The 19,698-nt window shown below is 43.9% G+C and overlaps 1 protein-coding gene across 1 annotated transcript; it reads right to left on the bottom strand.

The window, feature by feature from the left end:
* Window positions 1-763: 763 nt before the first annotated feature.
* Window positions 764-18,770, bottom strand: CKAP4 (cytoskeleton associated protein 4). Its single transcript, XM_031937820.1, is given in 4 exon segments — window positions 764-3,326; window positions 17,414-17,492; window positions 17,494-17,672; window positions 18,505-18,770. Coding segments are annotated over 4 exon segments (1,779 nt in total). The 5' UTR covers window positions 18,694-18,770; the 3' UTR covers window positions 764-1,994.
* Between the last annotated feature and the right edge of the window lie 928 nt (window positions 18,771-19,698).

The raw sequence follows: 19,698 nt of genomic DNA, 5'->3' as shown, positions 1-19,698 counted from the left end.
AGTTAGGTGGCACAGAATAGCGCGCTGGGCCCAAGTTCAAATACAGCCTCAAATACTTACTAGCTATGTGATCACTTCACCCTGTTTTTGCCTCATCTGTAAAATGTGCTGGAGAGGGAAGTGGCCAACCACTCTAGTGTCTCCACCAAGAAAATCCCAAACGGGCTCACAAAGAGCTGTACCATTAGAATAACTCAACAACAATTATCAAAATATTAAAAGCCAATTAAAAAACCTCTGTTCTAGACATCTGAACTATTGAAAGAGTAAGGTGACTTATCCAAAGTCAGTTATGTGTCAGAAATGAGTTGGAAAATAGGGAAGAAGAAAGGAAAGTAAAAAGGGAAAAATAAAAATAAAAAAAGTAAAAAGAAAGGGAAGGGGAAAAGGAAGGGGAAGGAAAAGGGGGTAAGGAAGGAGGAGGAGAAGAAGGGAAGAAGCATTTTTTAAGTCTACTATGTTCTAGACCCATGCTGAAGGCTAAGTGTTTCATTTGATCCCAAATTCTCCTGGGTTTAAGATCACCTCTTTACTCACCACATTCTGCTTCCTATGTGGAGGGAAAGAATGAGGCAAGATCCCATATGGGCCCCCGTTCAGTGGTGGAACAATCGGGTGACCTTCCAGTACCAGTACTGGCCACCTCCACCAAGAACTGCTCATCCACCAAGAATCGGTCATCACCGAAAGGCAAAAATCGCTCCTGGCTACGCCATTGACGCCGGCTCCTCAAACAAATAACAACTCCTCTCACACCCATAAGTACAAAGCTCCAAAGTGTTTATTAAGAATTAAAAATACTGTAAAGAAGCCATACAGTTCATTTCACAGTCAACTAAACGAACGTCTGAAATTACTCCAAATGGAGAAAAAACAAATGGCTTTAAAGAACAGGACAGGACAGACCATCAGGAACAGGGCAGCTCGGGGATGGGGACAGAGCAAACAATGACATGAAATGCAGTGCATACTTTTTTTTTTTCCCACTGACAGACGGGAATCTACTTATTAGGAGATCCCCATGAGTATCATTTTTTTAAAAAAACGTTAAAAAAAAAAAATAGGTTATAGACATTTGGTCTGCATACCTGAGGGGACGCCCCATTCCGCTGTGCTGCTCCTGGGATATGATTCAAGAATATATCAGACCCCTGTTCTGGGCTACTAAGTCTAGAGAGTTATCTGATGACCCAACTAAAGATTTGGCACAAGTGGGCTCAGGATTACTCAGTGTGGATGCCCCATCTTGGCATTCGGAGCCTTCCGAGTCTTGCATAGTTACCTTGGATATCACTAGAGGATGTATAGAATGGGGGTGGGAAGAAAAGGGATGAAAGAGAAACTATGAGAAAGCACCTATGGGAAGGACTATGGTAAAGTACTTTAAAAAAAAAAACACAACACTAGGAATTGGTATACTTTTTTTCCCCCCCTAAATTGTGCTGATGTTTCTGGTTTCCAGCCAGTTTATAAGTGGAAGACTATAAGTGATTGACATCTCATGGAAAACTTGGGAGCCTTCCCCCATCAAAAAAAGAAAAATAAATTTATTTTCCTTAAGGACAATTTTAAGGAACATCCTTTTATTATTACTCGAGTAAAAAATGGTGGCCAAGGCGGCCCTTTTGAGGCTAATGATGCTAACCCGTTCCTGTTGATCCTGAAATCAATCCTCGTCCTTCTGTGATGTTTTGAAACATCCTTTTAGAAGGAACCTCGGATTCCTGAAAATGGGGGTCTTTCAGGGAGAAAGCCAGAAGTCGATACAAAAATAACAAAGCAGCCATAGCCCTGTTTTCACAGGTTTAGCCTAACAATGGCAAATAAATTAAATGAGTTGGCAAGGGGGCATGGGAGAATACCTGGGCGCTTCCATGAGTGTCTATTGCTCGTTACAAAGAGGGATGAATCTTTTTTTTTTTTTGGCCATGAGAGACGGTGAGGAATGGGGAGGGAGGGGACTTTGAAATTCCACACCAGCATCGATAACTCATTTAGACGTTTTCATGAATTTTCTCCACTTTCACAAACAGTCGATCCAGATCGCTCCTCAGGTCATCCAATAAACTTTTCGTCGACTCTAAATTATTCTCATTGGTTTCGATTTTCACCGAGTAGGCGACCAGACTGTCCACGGCAGTCCTAACCATTTTTAGGTCTGATTCCAGCTGGCTTAAGGAGGACCTCAGGTCATCCACCGTCGCCAGTTTTTCTAGATAGTCAGGAGGGACAGAAGCGTCCCCTTGGGCTTTGTCAAGCAGAGTGCGGACCTGCTTCTGCACCTTCTCCAGGGAGTCCACGGCGCTGGGAAGCTCGCTCACGCTCCTCTTCAGCTCCTCCACATCATTGAACAGGGAGAGCTGGGCCTCCCCCAGGCTCCTCACCGTGCTCCCCAGGCCCTCTTTATCCGCATCCAACAGCCCATGGGAAGCTGTGATGCCTTCAAGGTGCTCCTGGAGGCTGGCCAGCTGATGCTCATGCTCCTGGCTCCGGGAAAGAAGGGATTCCAGAGTTTCCGTCTGGTGAGAAGAGGCCGTCTGGATGGCCTGGAGGCTGCCTTCCAGGTGCTCAAACCTGGATTCCAAATCATCACTCCTCCTCTGAAGGGAGCCCAAGGCATCTGTGTTCCTGAAAACATCGTTCTCTTCTTGCTGGCTGGAGCTCGCTTTGACCTGGCGGACGTCTTCTTCCAGTCTCTTTATCTCATTGGGGAGATGGGACAAGGAAGCCTCCGCCTGAAGAATTTTCTCCCTCAGGGACTGCAAAGTGAGATGTTCGTTATCAGCAGCCTCCCTGAACTTTTCCTGCTCCTGTTTCAAATTCACCAACTCTTTGACTTCAGTGTAGACATCAGATTCCATGTTCTCCAAGGAACTTTTCAAAGACTCGATGTCCTTTTCTCTGGATTTGACGGAGGTCTGAAGTCCATCCACCACGTTCCTCAGTGCCTTCAGGTCATCTTTGTACCAATCTGTCTCCTCCAGGGAGGCGATCTTGGCCTTCACCTCATTGATTTCCTTCTGACTCCTCTTCTGGACATCGGTGAATATGGCAATGTTCTCGTTGATGGACCTGGTGAGCTCTGTGAGTCTCTCTTCCACGGTGTGCTCCAAGGAGTTGAAATCCTTCTCCCTGGCATCCTTGACTACGTGGATGCCGTCCGAAAGGTCCTTCAGGATCTCGTTCTGCAATTTCTGCAGCACCTCACTGATACGATTGATCTCGTTCTCCCCTTGCTTGATGGCTTTCTCCGTCAGCTCTTGCTTCTGTTGGGAGTTTTTCAAGATGGACTCAAAACTCACGAAAGTAGACTGCAAAGACTGGACCTACAAGAGAAAGGCAGATGTTAATATTCCACAGAAGCAGATGGGATTTACATCCACAGCAACCTGGTAACCTAAAATCAATCAAATAGAATTTATAAAGAATTATAATATCATTTATAAATCTTATAAAAGAAATTATAAAGGCTATGTGGGTGTCAGAATTCAGGACTAAGGCTTTGAGTACCGCAGGATTTGGAATAGTTAATTCTTTTTTCTTTTTTAATCAGATTTATTAGATAAAGGCTGGCGTACTTATCAAATCTGGGAAAGCTTGAGAGAGAACGTAATAGATGACCAAGTTTGAATCCAAAAAATATCTAGACTAGCTCAAATGAAGAAGGACAACCAGGAAAGGGCCTTCAGTACCAGGCTATACAAGGATCAGTTGAAAGAATTAAAGGATATTAATCCTATAGGGAAAAAAAATCTGGGAGGGCTGAGGGGCAGAGAGAAGATAAAGTCAAGCCTTCAAATAGCTAGATGGATAGGAATGGGACCTGAAGGGTCATGGGTATAAGGAACTCCTGGTAAGCAAGACTCCTTCCACCAATATAAGGCAGTATCTTCTGATCTGGGGTAAATGAGAAGCACTTGTCCATACAGTCAATATGAACAAAGACTTGAAGCCAGATTGACTAGCTCTTTATCCACTACAACCTAATAAGGTAAAGTTGTTTTTCTCTGTTAAGAGATAAATGTAAACTCCTACACTTTGGTATAAAGAATCATCTTCACACATACAAGGCTGGAAAAGCTTAAGAGCTAATATTTAAAAGAAGACCTGAAGATTTTAGTCAACATCAAATTCAAGGAGCATCAACAGAACTACCAGCCAAAAAAAAAAAAAAAAAAAAAAAAAAGTCTAATGAGATCATCAGTGAAATGCCCAGTATTTAAGATAGAGAAATGGCAGGTCCTAAGACTGCTATTAAGGTACTGGACATCCTCAAAGTCTTAGTGCAGTTTTATGCTACTGGTTTAAATAATTGGGTTTCATTTTATATATATATATATATAATATTATAATTAGGGGCCATGATGTATTTATTGCATGAATATAGGCTGGGGTGTACATCCAATTATAAATTTTCATTATATTTGCTATTGTTGTTTGTCCTTTGTTTTAACAATGACATCAGGAGGATGTCTTGACTTGCAAATGGACTGGATCGAAGTGAGAGAGGGTTGTGCAAAGTCATTGTTCGTTCTCTTTCTCTCTCCTTCCCTCTGTCTCTGTCTATCTCTTCTCTCTCTCTCCTCCAGAATTATCAGAGTTTGGACTTCAGAAATCAACAAATGCTACAAATTAAGTCTTGACTCATTGTCTTATGAAAGTCCAGGTATCATTCTAAAAAAAATTGGATATTCACTTTAGAAAGCACTGAAGATTTCACTTAAGAAAATGATTGCCTTTTCCTTAAAAATGTGAATTACAGAGTCTGATTCTTTTTGTACAGCAAAATAACAGTTTGGTCATTTATACTTATTGTGCATCTAATTTATATTTTAATATATTTAACATCTACTGATCATCCTGCCATCTGGGGGAGGGGGTGGGGGGGTAAGAGGTAAAAAACTGGAACAAGAGGTTTGGCAACTGTTAATGCTGTAAAGTTACCCATACATATAACCTGTAAATAAAAGGCTATTAAATAAAATAAAAAAAATAAAAAATAAAAAATAAATGTGAATTAAAATATTTATCACTTTTTCCCCCTTTGGAAAGTCAGTTATTCACCATTTATCAGTACATCCTTGGTTACAGATCCCACATTTTAGAAAGGACTTTAATAAACTGAGCAGTGGATGAAGGACAACCAGGATTCAAAGGGCCTTCAGTACCAGAATGTAGGAATTGAAGGAATTAAAGGATATTAATCCTATAGGAAAAAAAAATTCTGGGAGGGCTGAGGGGGGGCAGAGGAAAGATGAAGTCAAGCCTCCAAATAGCTAGAGAGACATATATTATTTTCAGGGACAAGGGTCATGGGTACAGGGTCATTAATTTCAGGGACAAGGGATTAGCATATTCCTGCTTGGTCCCACAAGGAATAGATAGGGACAAGTTGCAGAGCCATTTCCTGATAGCACTCTTGGGCTACAGAGATCTTGAGAAAGATGACTACAGGACTACTTAATGGGATTATTAAAAGGGATTTTGGATCCTGTTCAGGCTAGATTAAATTAGATTGCCTGTGAGTGCCCTTTCAGCCACTCTATATACAAACTGTAGGATCTTGGATGAGTCATGGTGCTTTGATGGCCCCATCAGTAAAATGGGAATACCTGTAGGACAAATCACACGTGATTGCCGTGAGAATTAAATAAGATGACAGATAAAAAATACTTTGAAAATTGTAAAATGCTTTGTTGACTCATTTCAGTCCTCTCTCACTCTCCATGACCCCAGTTGGAATTTTCTTTGCAAAAATACTGGAGAAGTTCGCTTTCCTTCTCCGGCTGATTTTACAGATGGGGAAACTGAGGCAAATGAGGTTAAATGACTTGTGCAGGGTCACCCAGCTACTAAGTGTCTGGTCCTCCTGACTCCAGGACCCATGCTCTATCTAGCTGTCCCTGTTCCCACCACTTGTAAAGCCTAATTATTAGTTCAGTTAATTAAAACATCATGACTCCAAAAAAGAAATACGAAAATGTACCTCCTTTTCTTTTTTGCACAGGTGGGGAACTATAGGTATGGAACACTCCATTTAACATTAGACTTCTCCCATATATTGGTTAGTTTTACTGAAATGCCTTTTTTTTTTTTTTAAATTTTGTTTCATAAGCAATAGCTGTCTGAGAGGGCCAGGAGGGGGAGGAGAGCTATATCGGGAAGGAAGCGTGATAGAAGAACAAAAGTTAGCAATAATTTGTTTTTTTAAAGGAATACTATGGTGAAATGGGGGGAAAAATGATAGTTTTGGAGGCTGAGTTCAGATCCTGTGCTAAGCTACCTACATAAGCTTGGCCAAGCCAATATTCTTGTCATAGGCTTTAATTTCCTCATCCATAAAGTAGAGAAGCTGGATGAAATGAGCTTGGCCAAGTCAATTTTCTTGGTGTGGACCCCGATTTCCTCATCTGTAAAATACAGAAGTTGGATGAAATGAGTTCTCAGGTCTTTCCAGATTTGAATCTCAATGGATAAGAAGGCCACAGTTAGAGATTCAGGCCTCCTTTTGGTCACTTGGTCTGTCTCACTTTTTTTTAGACCAGAGTATACAACCCCAGGCTATGGTGCAAATGTAACCTATTTTTCTGGAGAAGAACTTGCTAAGAATGGATGCGAGGATCAGGACCAGCTTGTCTCTATCACTATAAGTTCTCAATTACCTTCCCACTGGGACGTTAAGGGCGTATCCTCTTATGGCAAAGGGAAGTGGCTATTACTAAGTTATGAGAGCATTAATAGATTGCCTAAATCCTGAACCATATGGAGTAACAGGATGATGAAATGGAAGAAGAAAAAGAAAAAAGAACTGGATTTGGAAGCTATGGGTCTGAGTTTGAATTCACCTGCTGACCCTGACAGGTAGGTCAGTAAAAAGCGGGGAGGGAAGGGTTGAGTCCCTTCCATTTATAAATCTAGGATTCTGTGACCTGGGCTTAAATACTGAGCTTTGTAAGCAGCAGTTGACTTACTACCGGTGAGATAGTGAACAAGTCACTTCCCCTGACTGAGTCTCAGTTTCTTACTCTGTAAAAGTAAAGGGACAAGATAAGATAAGAGTTTGTGGAGTTCGGGACTTGTAGTCAGAAAAATCTGAGTTTAAACTCAGTCTCTGATATTTATTAGGGGTGATCATGGGCCATTTAGCCCCTCTCAGCCTCAGTTTTCTCATCTGTGTCTTAGGAACTGACTTAGACAATAAACTCCATCAGGTAGGGGCTACCCCTACTATTGTCTTCATTCACATTTTGATAACACTTTTTCCTCATCATTATTATTGCTAGGAAGTGTCTGAGGTTGGATTTGAACTTGGAAAATGAGTCTCCCTGACTCCCTATGGCGTCCCCTACCTGTCAAGTATTACAATCCCCATTTGAGAGATGAGGAAACTGGAGCTCACTGAGGTTATAAGAATAGCTCAGGATCACATGCATAGTTACTGCCAAAGAAAAGGCTGTGTGACCCCAGGCAAGTCACTTAACCTTGATAGTGAGGGAGAAAAGGGAGGAAGTGAGGAAAAGAAGATTAGAGGAAGAGTGGAAGGGAGGAATGGAAGAAGGGCGGAAGGGAGGAAAGGAAGAAGGAAGAGATAAAGGGAAGAAGAGAGGAAGGGAAGAAGGAAGGAAGAGAAGGAGGAAAGGCAGAAAGGAGGGAGGGAAGAAAAGAAGAAAGGAAGGAGAGAAGAAAGGAAGAAAGGAAGGAAGAAGAGAAAAGGAGAGAAAATGAGGGAGGAAGAAAGGAAAAAAGAAGGAAAAGAAATATGGGAGAGAGGAAGGGAGGGGGAAAGGAGAAAGGGAGGAAGGAAATAAGGGAGGAAAGAAAGGAGGGAAGGGGAAAGGAGGAAGAGGGAGGGAAGAAAAGAAAAGAGGGAGAGAAGAAAAGAGAGAGAGACAGTGAGAACGCCAAGTGCTCTCATTTACAAATCCAATGCTCTTTCCAAAAAACCATGATGTTTAAATTAATTTTCTTTCCCAGAACCCCACAGTAGGTGCGTGTTGGCAGCTGTTATTGGACAGAATGATGGCTTCTCATTGACTCCCTGGTCCCTGATCTATCTCTTCTCTCTCTCTCCTCCAGAATTATCAGAGTTTGGACTTCAGAAATCAACAAATGCTACAAATTAAGGCTTGACTCATTGTCTTATGAAAGTCCAGGTATCATTCTAAAAATAGCTTCCATTCTGCGTGCCGGCCCAAGCCGGAGGCTAGAATCTGGATCTGGGGCCCCAGGGAGCCCGTGTCCTGAGCACTGGCCAGGAGGCAGGAGGCAGGAGGCTGACGAGGCACTCTGGGCTCTTCCTGACCCTCCACCACTGAGTTTCGGTGACTTCCCAACGTTGTGGATGGCCAGGAGAGCCCCAGCCTCAGTGTGGGCAGACAGAAGCCACCCGAGCTCCACTGGGGCTTCCCTTCATTTCAAGGCTGGAATGTCCCCTGGCGAGGGGGGCCCTGGGGCTATTTTTAGCCACAGGGGGCCGGGAGTTAGAACAGAACAGGAAACATCTCTGGCAGTCAAACGCTACACGTCCAACAGCTGGGTAACTGGCCGGATTCCCTTAAGCCAGCCTCGGCCTGGACTGCTCCCAGGGCACCCAAGGAGCGTTCCTTCCCCCAACCCATCCATTCATTCAACCGGCACCCAATACTTGTATCACTGAGGGGAGATAAGAGACAGAGGTGATAGAAATGAGGAGACTGGGGTCTACCCTTGGCCCTGAATCACTGCCTGATAATCCCTTACACTTGCATTTCTTTACCAACATTTTTTTTAATAATCATATTTCTTTTCCTTAGTGATCCTGTGCATTTTATTTGAAGTAATTACATACATTACTCCAAGAAAGGGTTCAAAGGTTTTACAGACAATCAAAGGATTCTGGGGCACAAACAGGGTGAAGAAGCCATGAACAAGAACAAACCCACCTATCTCAGGCTCCAAAGAGATCTACTAATAAATAGGTTTATTTGCCAGAGACTCAGAGTTTCAGAATTGGGAAGTACCCCAAGTCCAGCAAGGGACCATCCGATCCTAGACAAAAGCAGGCTAATGAAGGATAAGTCTCTCTCCTTGGGAAGCCCATTCTTATCCCATGGACACGCTGAATTCCACTCTGGAATAACTGCTGAACCCAAACCACAGTGGAGGGGTCCTGCTCCCCCATCTGGCAGGGTCTTTGTTTACTCACTATAATAAGGTGATGAGACAATGGCAACCACAGACCCGTCCGGATTCTAAATCTAATTTCTCAGCTAAGTTCCTTACACATTGAGGTCTGTGTGATCCCATGTCCAAAATTCAAATTCTTCTCCTATCACAAGTGATATGAACTGAGGAATAAGGTCTTGGGACCTCACTTTCCTTTGCTGTATCAATGGGCACAGTTGGATTCAGTACCTGGAATCTTTCCTAGCTCTAAATCTATGATGTTCAAACCTTTTGGGGGCGAGAAATCTCCCCTCATCCCCAGGGCAGAAAATGCACAGGATGTCAAAGGGCCTCAGTTTGAATCCTGAATCTGCCACCATGTATCATCTCAGGTAAATTACTTCCTTTTTGTGTCTCAGCTTCCTCATTTATAAAATGATACTAGATAAATATTACTACAGTGTTATCATTATAACTGCTGCTGTTGTATTTCAGCTCTCCCAGGGAGATTATGGGCTAAATCAATATCACTCAAATGCAAACTAACATTTGCTAAGCAACTGAGCCTTCTCTGCCTTCAGGTCTCTAATTCCTCTTCCTGGTCATCTCCCTGTACAGTACACCTTGGCTGACCATCAAATTTATCTTCCCCCATCCCTCAAGCCTGATTCTATCCTTGGGGCCCCTGCTCTGAAAGGGGAGGTTCTGCCTCATCTAGTCCCCCCATCCACAGATCATCTCCCCCTTTACAATTTCCCTTTATGTACAAGTCATTCCCATTAGACAGTAAACGCCCAGAGGGCAATGATTTGCTGGCTTAAATTTGTATCCTTAGGGTTTAGCAGGCAGTCTGGCAAAAGTCCTAGGTGCTTTCTCAATTCATCTATCTTTTACCTACTTATCCATTTATCTGTCCGTCCACCTTTCCCTATCATCTAGCTTTCCATCTACCTACCTGTTCATCCATCCATGTATACATCTCTCCATCTATCCATCCATCTCTCTATCCACTTATCTAACCATCCATCTATCCATTCTTCCACCTCTCTATCCATCCATCCAATTCTATCTGTCTGTCTTGTCTATCCATCTCTTCTTGTCTATCCATCTCTCTACCCACTTATCTAACCATCCATCCATTCACCTATCTATTATGTATAAAATAAAACATGGCCCTGTCTTCATGCAGCTTATATTTAAGAGCCAGAACACATAACTAATACATAATAACTAAATGAGATAGTAAATACTCCATGAGGTCTTAGGGCTGGAGGGGAAGGTTCAGGAAGAAGAGATCACTGAACAAGGGAAGATGTGGATTAGGGGTGAAGAATGATCAGGGAAAAGCTTCATGGGGAAGTTGCAAGTGAGCTGGGCTTTAAAAGATGAGTAGTATTTCACTAAATGTGATATAGTGGAAAGAACTCTGGCCCTGAAGTCAGAGAACCTGAATTCAAATTCTCCTCTGATGCTTAAGACTTGTAGGATCCAACATGATTAATATGGAAATATATTTTGCATAATTGAACATCTATAACCTATATCAAATTGGTTATCATCTCAGGGAGGGGAGAGGAAGACAAAACACTTGGAACTCAATTTTTTCTAAACTAGTGTTAAAAATTGTCTTTACCTGTAACTAAGAAAGAATATTTAAAGTAATATTTAATAATCAATCAATAGTTAATTATGTTCATAATTGATAGTTTATAGTAATAATTTAATATTTTATTTTATCCATTTATTTTAAAATAACAGAAAAAGAAATTTAAAAATAGAAAATAGAAAAAAATTTTTAAAAGACTTGTAGGATCTTAGGGAAGCTCATCTTGCTTGTCAAGCAAAGGATTTACTTTTCTGCTTTTGGTGAGATCTTATGATTATGGAATGGTGTGAACATGGCAGGAAGATCTGGAGCACTTACAGATTGACGGCCCCCCCAAGTCTTCAAGCCAGAAGGAAACCATATCAGCTACAGTCATCCAGCCCTGACCACTTGTCCCTGACAGAGGCAGGCTATCCAACTGAGTCTACCAATCTTACTAGCTGAGGACACTGGGAAGAGATCCAAGGTAACAAGCTGATGTTGAGAGAGACACTTACCAACTATGTTACCCTGGGTTGTCACTTAATCTCACTATGCCTCAGTTTACTCATCTGTAAAATGGGGATGATGATGATAATAGCATCTATTTTATAGTGTTATCATGAAAACCAAACGAGGATATCTAAGGTTTTGCAAACCTTAAAGTGTTGTACGTAAACACTCGCTATTATTATAATATCCATTTTACAGAAGAAGAAATTGAGATTGGATGATTTAGGGGTGGTCACATAGAAGGGTGCCAGAGATGGGATTCCGAACTAGATCTTTCTGCATCAGAGTCCATCATTCTAGTAAGTTTACAAACTGCCTCCTCAGCTGGTTTTAAAGAATAGAAGGAAAAGGTACAGGAAGAACAGACAGGGTGAAACAAGGTAGAGAAATTCAGCACATGGGGCAGACAAAGGGAGAATGCTGAAGTCAGGGACTAATGAGAGATCAGTGGATAAGAACATCAATGGCTTCCTCTGGCTGCCTGCTGAAAGGTCCAGAAACCCTAGGTAGCTGAAGCACCTGAGATTAATGATCACTGAGTCACAATTCAAGAGTTCTTAGAAAGACAACTTAGAACCAATCTAGGTAATTCCACTCAAGAACTCTGGATGAGAAGGAAGGGATGGGTGGTGATCTACACCAGTGGAGGGGATGACAGCCCAGATCCATTAAAATATCAAGTGAGGTAATGTAGAATAATGGATAGACACTATATAAAATAAAACGCGGTGCTCTAAAATTCCTTCTAGTTCTATAATGTACGATCCCATAATCAAATTTCAGCCATCTCATTTTGTAGATTAGGACATAGAAATCCAGTGTTACTTATGATCTCTGCTCATCAGTGGCAAAGCCAGGAACAGAAGCACAAAAGTCATGGAGAAGACTGCAAAAGTCCACCTTCAGGGGCAGCTCGGTGGTGCAGTGGATAGAGAATCAGCCCTGAAGTCAGCAGGACCCGAGTTCAAATCTCAGACACTTAATACTTCCTAGGCACTTACCCCAAATGCCTCAAAAAAAAAAAAAAAAAATTAAAAAATAAACTACAAAATGTTATTTATTACCTTTATCGGGATAGGTCTAGTAGACTACAAATCCTGAGAGACCTTATTTTTTTTCCTTTCCCCACCTTTCCCTTTTCACAATGCTTAGATCTACAGATTTTAAAGGGAATAAAAATATCACATTTGGTGGTTTACATTGTGCTATATAGAGATTACATGTCACTAAATTCTCACAATAAACTTATGTTTAATAATAAACTAATAAAACTTTTAAGTTTTAATAAACTTAAGATATAAATTTACAAAATTATAAAGCTACCATTAGCCACATTTTTACAGATGAGAAAACTGAGGCTGGGAAGTGACTTACCAAAATTCATCCTAGTTATATAGTTAAGTGCCTGAGGTGGGATTAAAACTCAGATCTCTTTGATTATAAGTGTAACACTATATCTAAGTTATATTTTAATATATTTAACATCTACTGGTCATCCTGCCATCTAGGGGAGGGGGTGGGGGGGGTAAGAGGTGAAAAATTGGAACAAGAGGTTTGGCAATTGTTAATGCTGTAAAGTTACCCATGTATATATCCTGTAAATTAAAGGCTATTAAATAAAAAAAAAAAAAAAAAAAAAAAAAAATATAAGTGTAACACTACTCACCATCCCACCTCCCTATCTATCTATAAGAACACCATAAGGGAAAGAGTGAGTAAAGGAAAAACGGGGGCTAGTGATAGGTCTCAACTATATTCTACATTTAATCATTCAACTTTCTATAAGGGCACTGTCCACAAGCCACTGGACCCTCTTGGGCTGGAGGTCTGATTCGTTTAAGTGTCAGGACTGTCTAAGGAGCTAATTATGTCTCCCTCCAGCTCACTTAACAATGGATTTAGTGTAAAAGGGAAGGGGAGGAGCAAAGCAGATCACCAAAGGCTGGAGAAAAGGGGTGGGGAGGCAGAGCAGCTTCCTAGAGTCCGGGAAGTTTATTTCCATGGACATCCAAGATACACATCTGCCTTCCCCCCCCCCCCCCCCCCCCCCCCCCCCCCCCCTAGTGCAGCCAGCCATGGCTGGAGAGGCACAAGATTCTCCAAGAATACACCTCTCAGAGGTCTCCCTGACCAGCTCCAAGACTGGCTCTCCAGCCAATGCTCTGGGTGCCTTTTGGCCATCCAATCCACCCTCATCATCTCTCCAGATTCACCATCCTCCCAAAATAGTGTATATCAGCATGTTGTTCAAGCCTGCAAGGCTGAATGTAGGGGAAAAGAGTATCCCTACCCCTCACCCACACAAGGATGTATCTCCCAGCTCCAGCACACACTGCCTCAGTTTACTCATCTGTAAAGTGAAGAGACTGGCCAGATCAGGTGCAGGCCACCTGAAGGATCCAGAGTACCCACAACCCTTCAGGGCTGCCTGAACTATGTTAAAATGTAACAGGGAAATATTTAACCAAATAAATAAAAACAGACAATGCTACATTTTCTTAAACTAAGTCAATAAGCATCCCACAGGGATCCTTATGTGCAGTCTGGTTTCTATTGGGGTTTAACCTCTAAGATTCCTTCCATTTTGTGAAAACCTAAAAACATCTACAAATGTCTATGAAGTCTTTTTTTTTTTTTTGCTTTCCAAAATGAACGTTAATAATGCTACAACTAATTCTTTTCCTTTTTTTCCTAAGTAATGCTACAACTTTAATTCTTTTCCTTTTTTTCCTAAGTAATGCTACAAACTTTATTCTTTTCCTTTCATTTTCTTTCTAAGTAATGCTACAACTAATTCTTTTTTTTCTTTCTAAGTAATGGTACAACTTTTATTCTTTTCCTTTTTTTCTCTCTAAATTAGTAATGCTACAACTTTAATTCTTTTCCTTTTTTTCCTCCTAAGTTAGTAATGCTACAATAGCTATGGAATATAAAATAAAATAAGCATTATCAATTATATCACTACTTATATTATGTTGTTCAGTTTTTATTTTTTTTTTCAGTCCAGTCCAACTCTTTCTGATCCCTTTGGGAATTTTCTTGGCAGAGATGCTAGAGTGGTTAACCATTTCCTCCTCCAGCTCATTTTCACAAATAGGGAAACTGAGGCAAATAGGATAAAGGGAGTTGCCTAGCTATTAAGTGTCTGAGGTTAGATTTTACATTAGTTAATAATTTATATATGTATATTAATTTAAAATAATTTAAATCAATGATTTAATAATTATATAATGCTATCCATACTCAAGAGAAAGAACTAATTGTCTGAATATACATTTAATAATAATCAAATATTAATTTAAAATAATTAAAATTAATGATTTAATAATTATATAATACTATCCATACCCAGAGGGAAAAAAAAATGATTGTGTTTGAATACAAATTGATGCATGCTTTTTTTTTTTTAAATCTTACTTTCCTCAAGGTTTTTTGAGGGGGAAGGGAAGATTTTTTTTTTTCTCAACATGACTTTTATGGAAATGTTTTACATGACTTCACATGTCCTTTCTTAATAGGGGTTGCAGAGGGGCAAAGGGAAAATATCTGAAACTCAAAGTTTTAAAAACAATGTAAAAACAATTTTTTTACACCTAATTGGAAAAGAAAAATACATATAATCATGTTATTTTATCATGATTATGCTATTAATAATAAACATTATTTGTGGTTCACTATATAAATAGGCTATTTATATATAGGAAAAACGAGAGGGCTACACTGGAAGAACTCTGAAGTTTTTTTCAACTCTAAATTATCAAGTCAAAGGACCCAGGTTTAAATATACTTCTGACATTTACAATCTGTACAACCTTGGGCAAAGCAATCTTGAATCTCAGTTTCCTCATCTGAAAAACGAGAAGGTTGGACCAGAGGGCCTGGGAGGTTCCTTTCAGATTTTGGTCAATGAGCTTCCCAATCCTGGATCCCCAACTCAGTCTGGGATGCCAGGGGAGGACCAGAACTGGCTACACTCTTGCTTCTGTCTGGGACAGCTTGGGTGGGGCCCAGGCTCAAGGCAAAACTGGCCAGCTCTCCCCAGCCCCCCTGGCTCTTCTGCACACTCAGCTGTTCCAAGTCATTGAAAAATCAGTGCAGAGACTGGGAGTTTCCTTCCAGGTCAAGGCTAATGTTTTGTGACAGGTTCCCTTTGCTAATCAACCCTCTGGCCGGCAAAATACTACTGCAGCCCTATTTGATACTTGAGGGAAGGCAGAGAAACACTTTTGGAAACGTGTTTTTCCCCTGATGTCTAAATAAAAGACAAAGAAGAACTGTTTGAAGGGGAAAGATTGTGCCCCCCACCTTCCCTGGCCCCTAGCCCCGGGCTGGCTCAAGCCAGTTGCCCAAAGATGCTCTGAAAAGGGCCCACTTGGCTGGATCCCTCCCCGACTGGAGCATCCCCCTCCCCAAAGGGCCAGGATGGTTTGATCAGAATCAGGGGCACTCCCAGACAGAGACAGATGCCAACTTCTGGCTCCCTCTCCAAAGCAGACCCCAGAAACAAGCAGACCAGAAGGCCTGCTGAACTCCACGTTGGGGTCAGGAACAGGTCCAAAGCTCTCACATTTATTAGAATGTGACCAGGAACAAGTCTCAGTGGTGCAGTGGATTGTATACTGGACCTGATAAAACCTACCTGAGTTCAAATCAGCTCTCAGAGACTTACTGTGTGACTCTGAGAGCAAGTCACAAACTCTGTGACCATCTCACTTTCCTCATCTGTAAAATGGGGACAATAACGGCAATCAACTTCAAGATCAAATGAGGTCATGTTTGTAAATTGCTTTTGCAAAGTTTAAAGCACTAGATAACTACTGAATATTATAATTATAATCTATCCTCCAGACAGCTGCCAAAATGGAATTTCATATTCCTAAAGCACAGTTCTAACTAAATCATCTCAAATTTACCATGGGGAAGGGGGAGGAGGGAATCCTCATGCTTTGCACATGCTGTTTCCTATACCAGGAAAACCTTCCCTCCTCACTTCTCTTATACTCAAAACTCCCATGCTACATGGTATCCCTCCATTATTACTTTTTATTTTCATTGTATATTACTTTGGTATTAAATGAAATGTAGAAATAGTCCTACAGCCCTCCATCATTTCTCATTTTCTTTGGAGATAGTTTGTGTCTATTTTTGTGTCCATGCACTCCCCCCCCCCAAAAAAAAAAAAAAAAAGAATGTAAATTTTAAATTTAAAATGTAAATTCTACGAATGTTCTTTTCGTCTTTGAACCCTAGCCTGATATCTGGCACATAGTAGGATCTAAAATTCAAAGCTTGTTGATTAACATGTATGAGCCTTAGTTTCCTAATCTGTAAAATTAGGATAATACCACCAAAAGTGCATGGAACTCAAATGAGTTTTATACAGTGCTTAGGATCATACATAATAACTACTAGATAGAAGACTGGGACTCATCTTCCTGAGTTCAAATCCAGTTTCAAACACTTACTAGCTCTGTGATTCTTGGCAAGTCCTTTCACTCAGTTTCCTCATCTGTAAAATAAACTGGAAAACCACTCCATTATCTCTGCCAAGAAAACCTCAAATGGACTGATAAAGAATCAAATATACCTGGGGGAAAAAAATGACTCGAAAAATTAAGGTTTACAGAGCATCTCAGAAATATTACCGCATTTGAGCTTCACAAAACCCTAGGAAGTAGGTGCTATTATTATTCCCATCTTACAGTTGGGGCAGACAGACTTTAAATCGACTTTCCCAGAGTCACACAGCTTGTGGGTATCTGATGCCAGATTTGACCCCATCCACAGGGCTACCTAACTGCCTAGAGAAAGGAACCTCAGATGCCCTTTTTATAGATAAGGAAAATGAAACTCTCTAGAGATTAACTGGCTTGCCCCAGGTCCAATAGGTTCTTAGGATTACAGATCTAGAGCTGAAAGGGGCCCAGGAGGCATTCTAATCCAATCTCCTCATTACACAGAAAGGGAATTACAAGTGGGGAAACTGAGGCATTTACAGTTGAAGAAACCAAGACCCCAAGGCCATAGCTATTGAGCCCACTTGGCTAATGTGAAGACACTGAGCCAGCTCTGCTGTGAATATGGGACTTAGAGGGATGAGGACATGAGGGATGCTTTGAAGCTGCCCTATTTGGAAGGAGAAGGAAAGGAGGAAGAGGGGCCCTTCCTTACCTTGTGCATGACGCCTTGCAAGCCCTGGCCCAGCTCCTCTCTCTGCCTGGTGAAGCCCCTCTTTGGGCGGATTTGATGTTTCCAAAACGTTATGGGCCCCCTGGAGGCCGGCCCCGGCGATGAGGGTGAGGTAGAAGAGAAAGTTGAGAACCTTTGCCAGCTGGCCAAAGAAGGAGGAAGAGGAGGAGGCTGGGGAACCCACTGAGGATTTCCCACCACCACCTCCACCTCCCCTATTGCTGCCTTTGGGGTGGGACTGCTGCTGCTGCTTGGGCTGTTGGTTCTGGTTTTGCTGCTGCTTGGGCTGTTGGTTCTGGTGCTGCTGTTGCTGTTGCTGATTCTGCTGCTGCTGCTGCTCGTTGCCCTTGGGCTGTTGGTTCTGGTTTTGCTGCTGCTTGGGCTGTTGGTTCTGGTTTTGCTGCTGCTTGGGCTGTTGGTTCTGGTTTTGCTGCTGCTGCTTGGGTTGTTGGTTCTGCTGCTGCTTGCTTTGGTTCCTGCTCCGCTGCTTGGGTTGTTGGGCCCCTGCTGCTTTGGGGTTTTCTGCTGCGTTGGGCTTTGGTTCTGCTGCTGCTGCTTGGGCTGTTGGTTCTGCTGCTGCTGCTGCTTGGGCTGTTGGTTCTGCTGCTGCTGTTTGGGCTGTTGGTTCTGCTGCTGCTGTTTGGGTTGTTGGTTCTGCTGCTGCTGCTGCTTAGGCTGTTGGTTCTGTTGTTGCTGTTGCTTGGGCTGGTTCTGCTGCTGTTGTTTGGGTTGTTGATTCTGTTGCTGTTTGGGCTGTTGGTTCCCGGGCCGCTGCGCTTTTGGGCTTTGGTTCGCTGTTGTTTGGGCCGGGTTCGCTGCTGTTTGGGCTGTTGGTTCTGCTGTTGTTTGGGCTGTTGGTTCTGCTGCTGTTTGGGCTGTTGGTTCTGCTGCTGCTTGGGCTGTTGGTTCTGCTGCTGTTTGGGCTGTTGGTTCTGCTGCTGCTTGGGCTGTTGGTTCTGGTTCTGCTGCTGCTTGGGTTGCTGCTGCTGCTGTTTGGGCTGTTGGTTCTGGTTCTGCTGCTGCTTGGGTTGTTGGTTCTGCTGCTGCTTGGGCTGTTGGTTCTGCTGTTGGGCTGACTGCTTGCCTGGCTGGGGTGACTGCTTGGGCTGCTGCTGCTGGGGCTGCCTGGGCTGCTGCTCGGACTGCGGCTGCTGCTGCCTCTTTGCCACGTCATCGGGGCCGCCCGCCGGGTGGGCGCCCTTCTCGGAGGGGGCGGACGAGCCCTGGCCGCCCTTGGAGCCTCGCTGCTTGGCCGAGGACATGGCCGGGCCGGGGCAGGAGCCGGCTGGCTGGGGGGGTGGTGGGTGAGTGAATGGGGGGAGCCGCCGCCGCCGCCGCCGCCCGGAGCCCGAGCGCGCCTGCCTGTCCGTCCGCCCGCCTGGCCGCCGCTCCGCTCCGCCCGCCCGCCTGCCGCTCCGCCGGGCCGCTCGTGCGCCCGCCGGCCGCCTCCTCCCTCCTTTCTCCCGGGGCGCTGGGGGCACCGAGGCGCACGGGGACCTCCTGGCCGAGCTGGAGGAGGACGCCGCCGCCGAAAGGGAGAGAGGAGAGAGAGGGAGAGTGCGCCGAGAGAGCGAGAGAGCGAGAGAGGAGAGAGAGAGAGAGAGCGAGAGAGAGCGAGAGAGAGAGAGAGGAGGAAGGAGGATGGGCCGGGAAGAAGGAGGGGGCGAGAGGAGCCGCCGGCCCCGCCCCTGCCGAGTGGGGAGAGACTGCCACGCACGCTAACCGGAGCCGGCAACCCCTCCCCTGCCCGGCGGCCCGCCCGTGCACCTCCCTTCCCCGTGCGCCGGCCCCGCCCCGGCCGCCACGACCCCAAAACGGGGAGGGGGCAGAGGAGGAGAGCGGCGGCGTTCGGGGGAAGGGCTTCCTGCCCGACGCGGGGGAAAGCGGGAAAGAAAAGTCTGGCTCCCTTCCCGTGCTGGCGTGTTCCTGGCCGGGGGAGCCCTGCTCCGGCGGGCCTGCGCCCCCGGCCTTGGGAGGCCTGGCGCCGGCGCTCACGTGGATACCCTTGGGAGGGGGCGGGGGGGACCCCGGCGCTGGCTTCGACCTCCCGGCCCGTGCCCACCCTCTTTATGCAGAAGAGCCGGCTGGGGCCCCGGGAGGAGAGGTGATCTCGGGATCGTGGATAACACATCCGGGACTGCGAGGGACCCCGGAGGCCGTTTAGCCGGACCCCCTAGTCCTCTACGGAAGGAAACTGAGGTCCTGGAAAGAATAGGGATCATAGCTCATAGATCCAGGTTTGAGGGACCCCGGAGGCCGTTTAGCCG

This window comes from Sarcophilus harrisii, chromosome 5 (assembly GCF_902635505.1).
Source record: "Sarcophilus harrisii chromosome 5, mSarHar1.11, whole genome shotgun sequence".
In the NCBI taxonomy this organism is placed as follows: Eukaryota; Metazoa; Chordata; class Mammalia; order Dasyuromorphia; family Dasyuridae; genus Sarcophilus; species Sarcophilus harrisii.
This window is presented reverse-complemented; position numbering and strand designations above follow the sequence as displayed.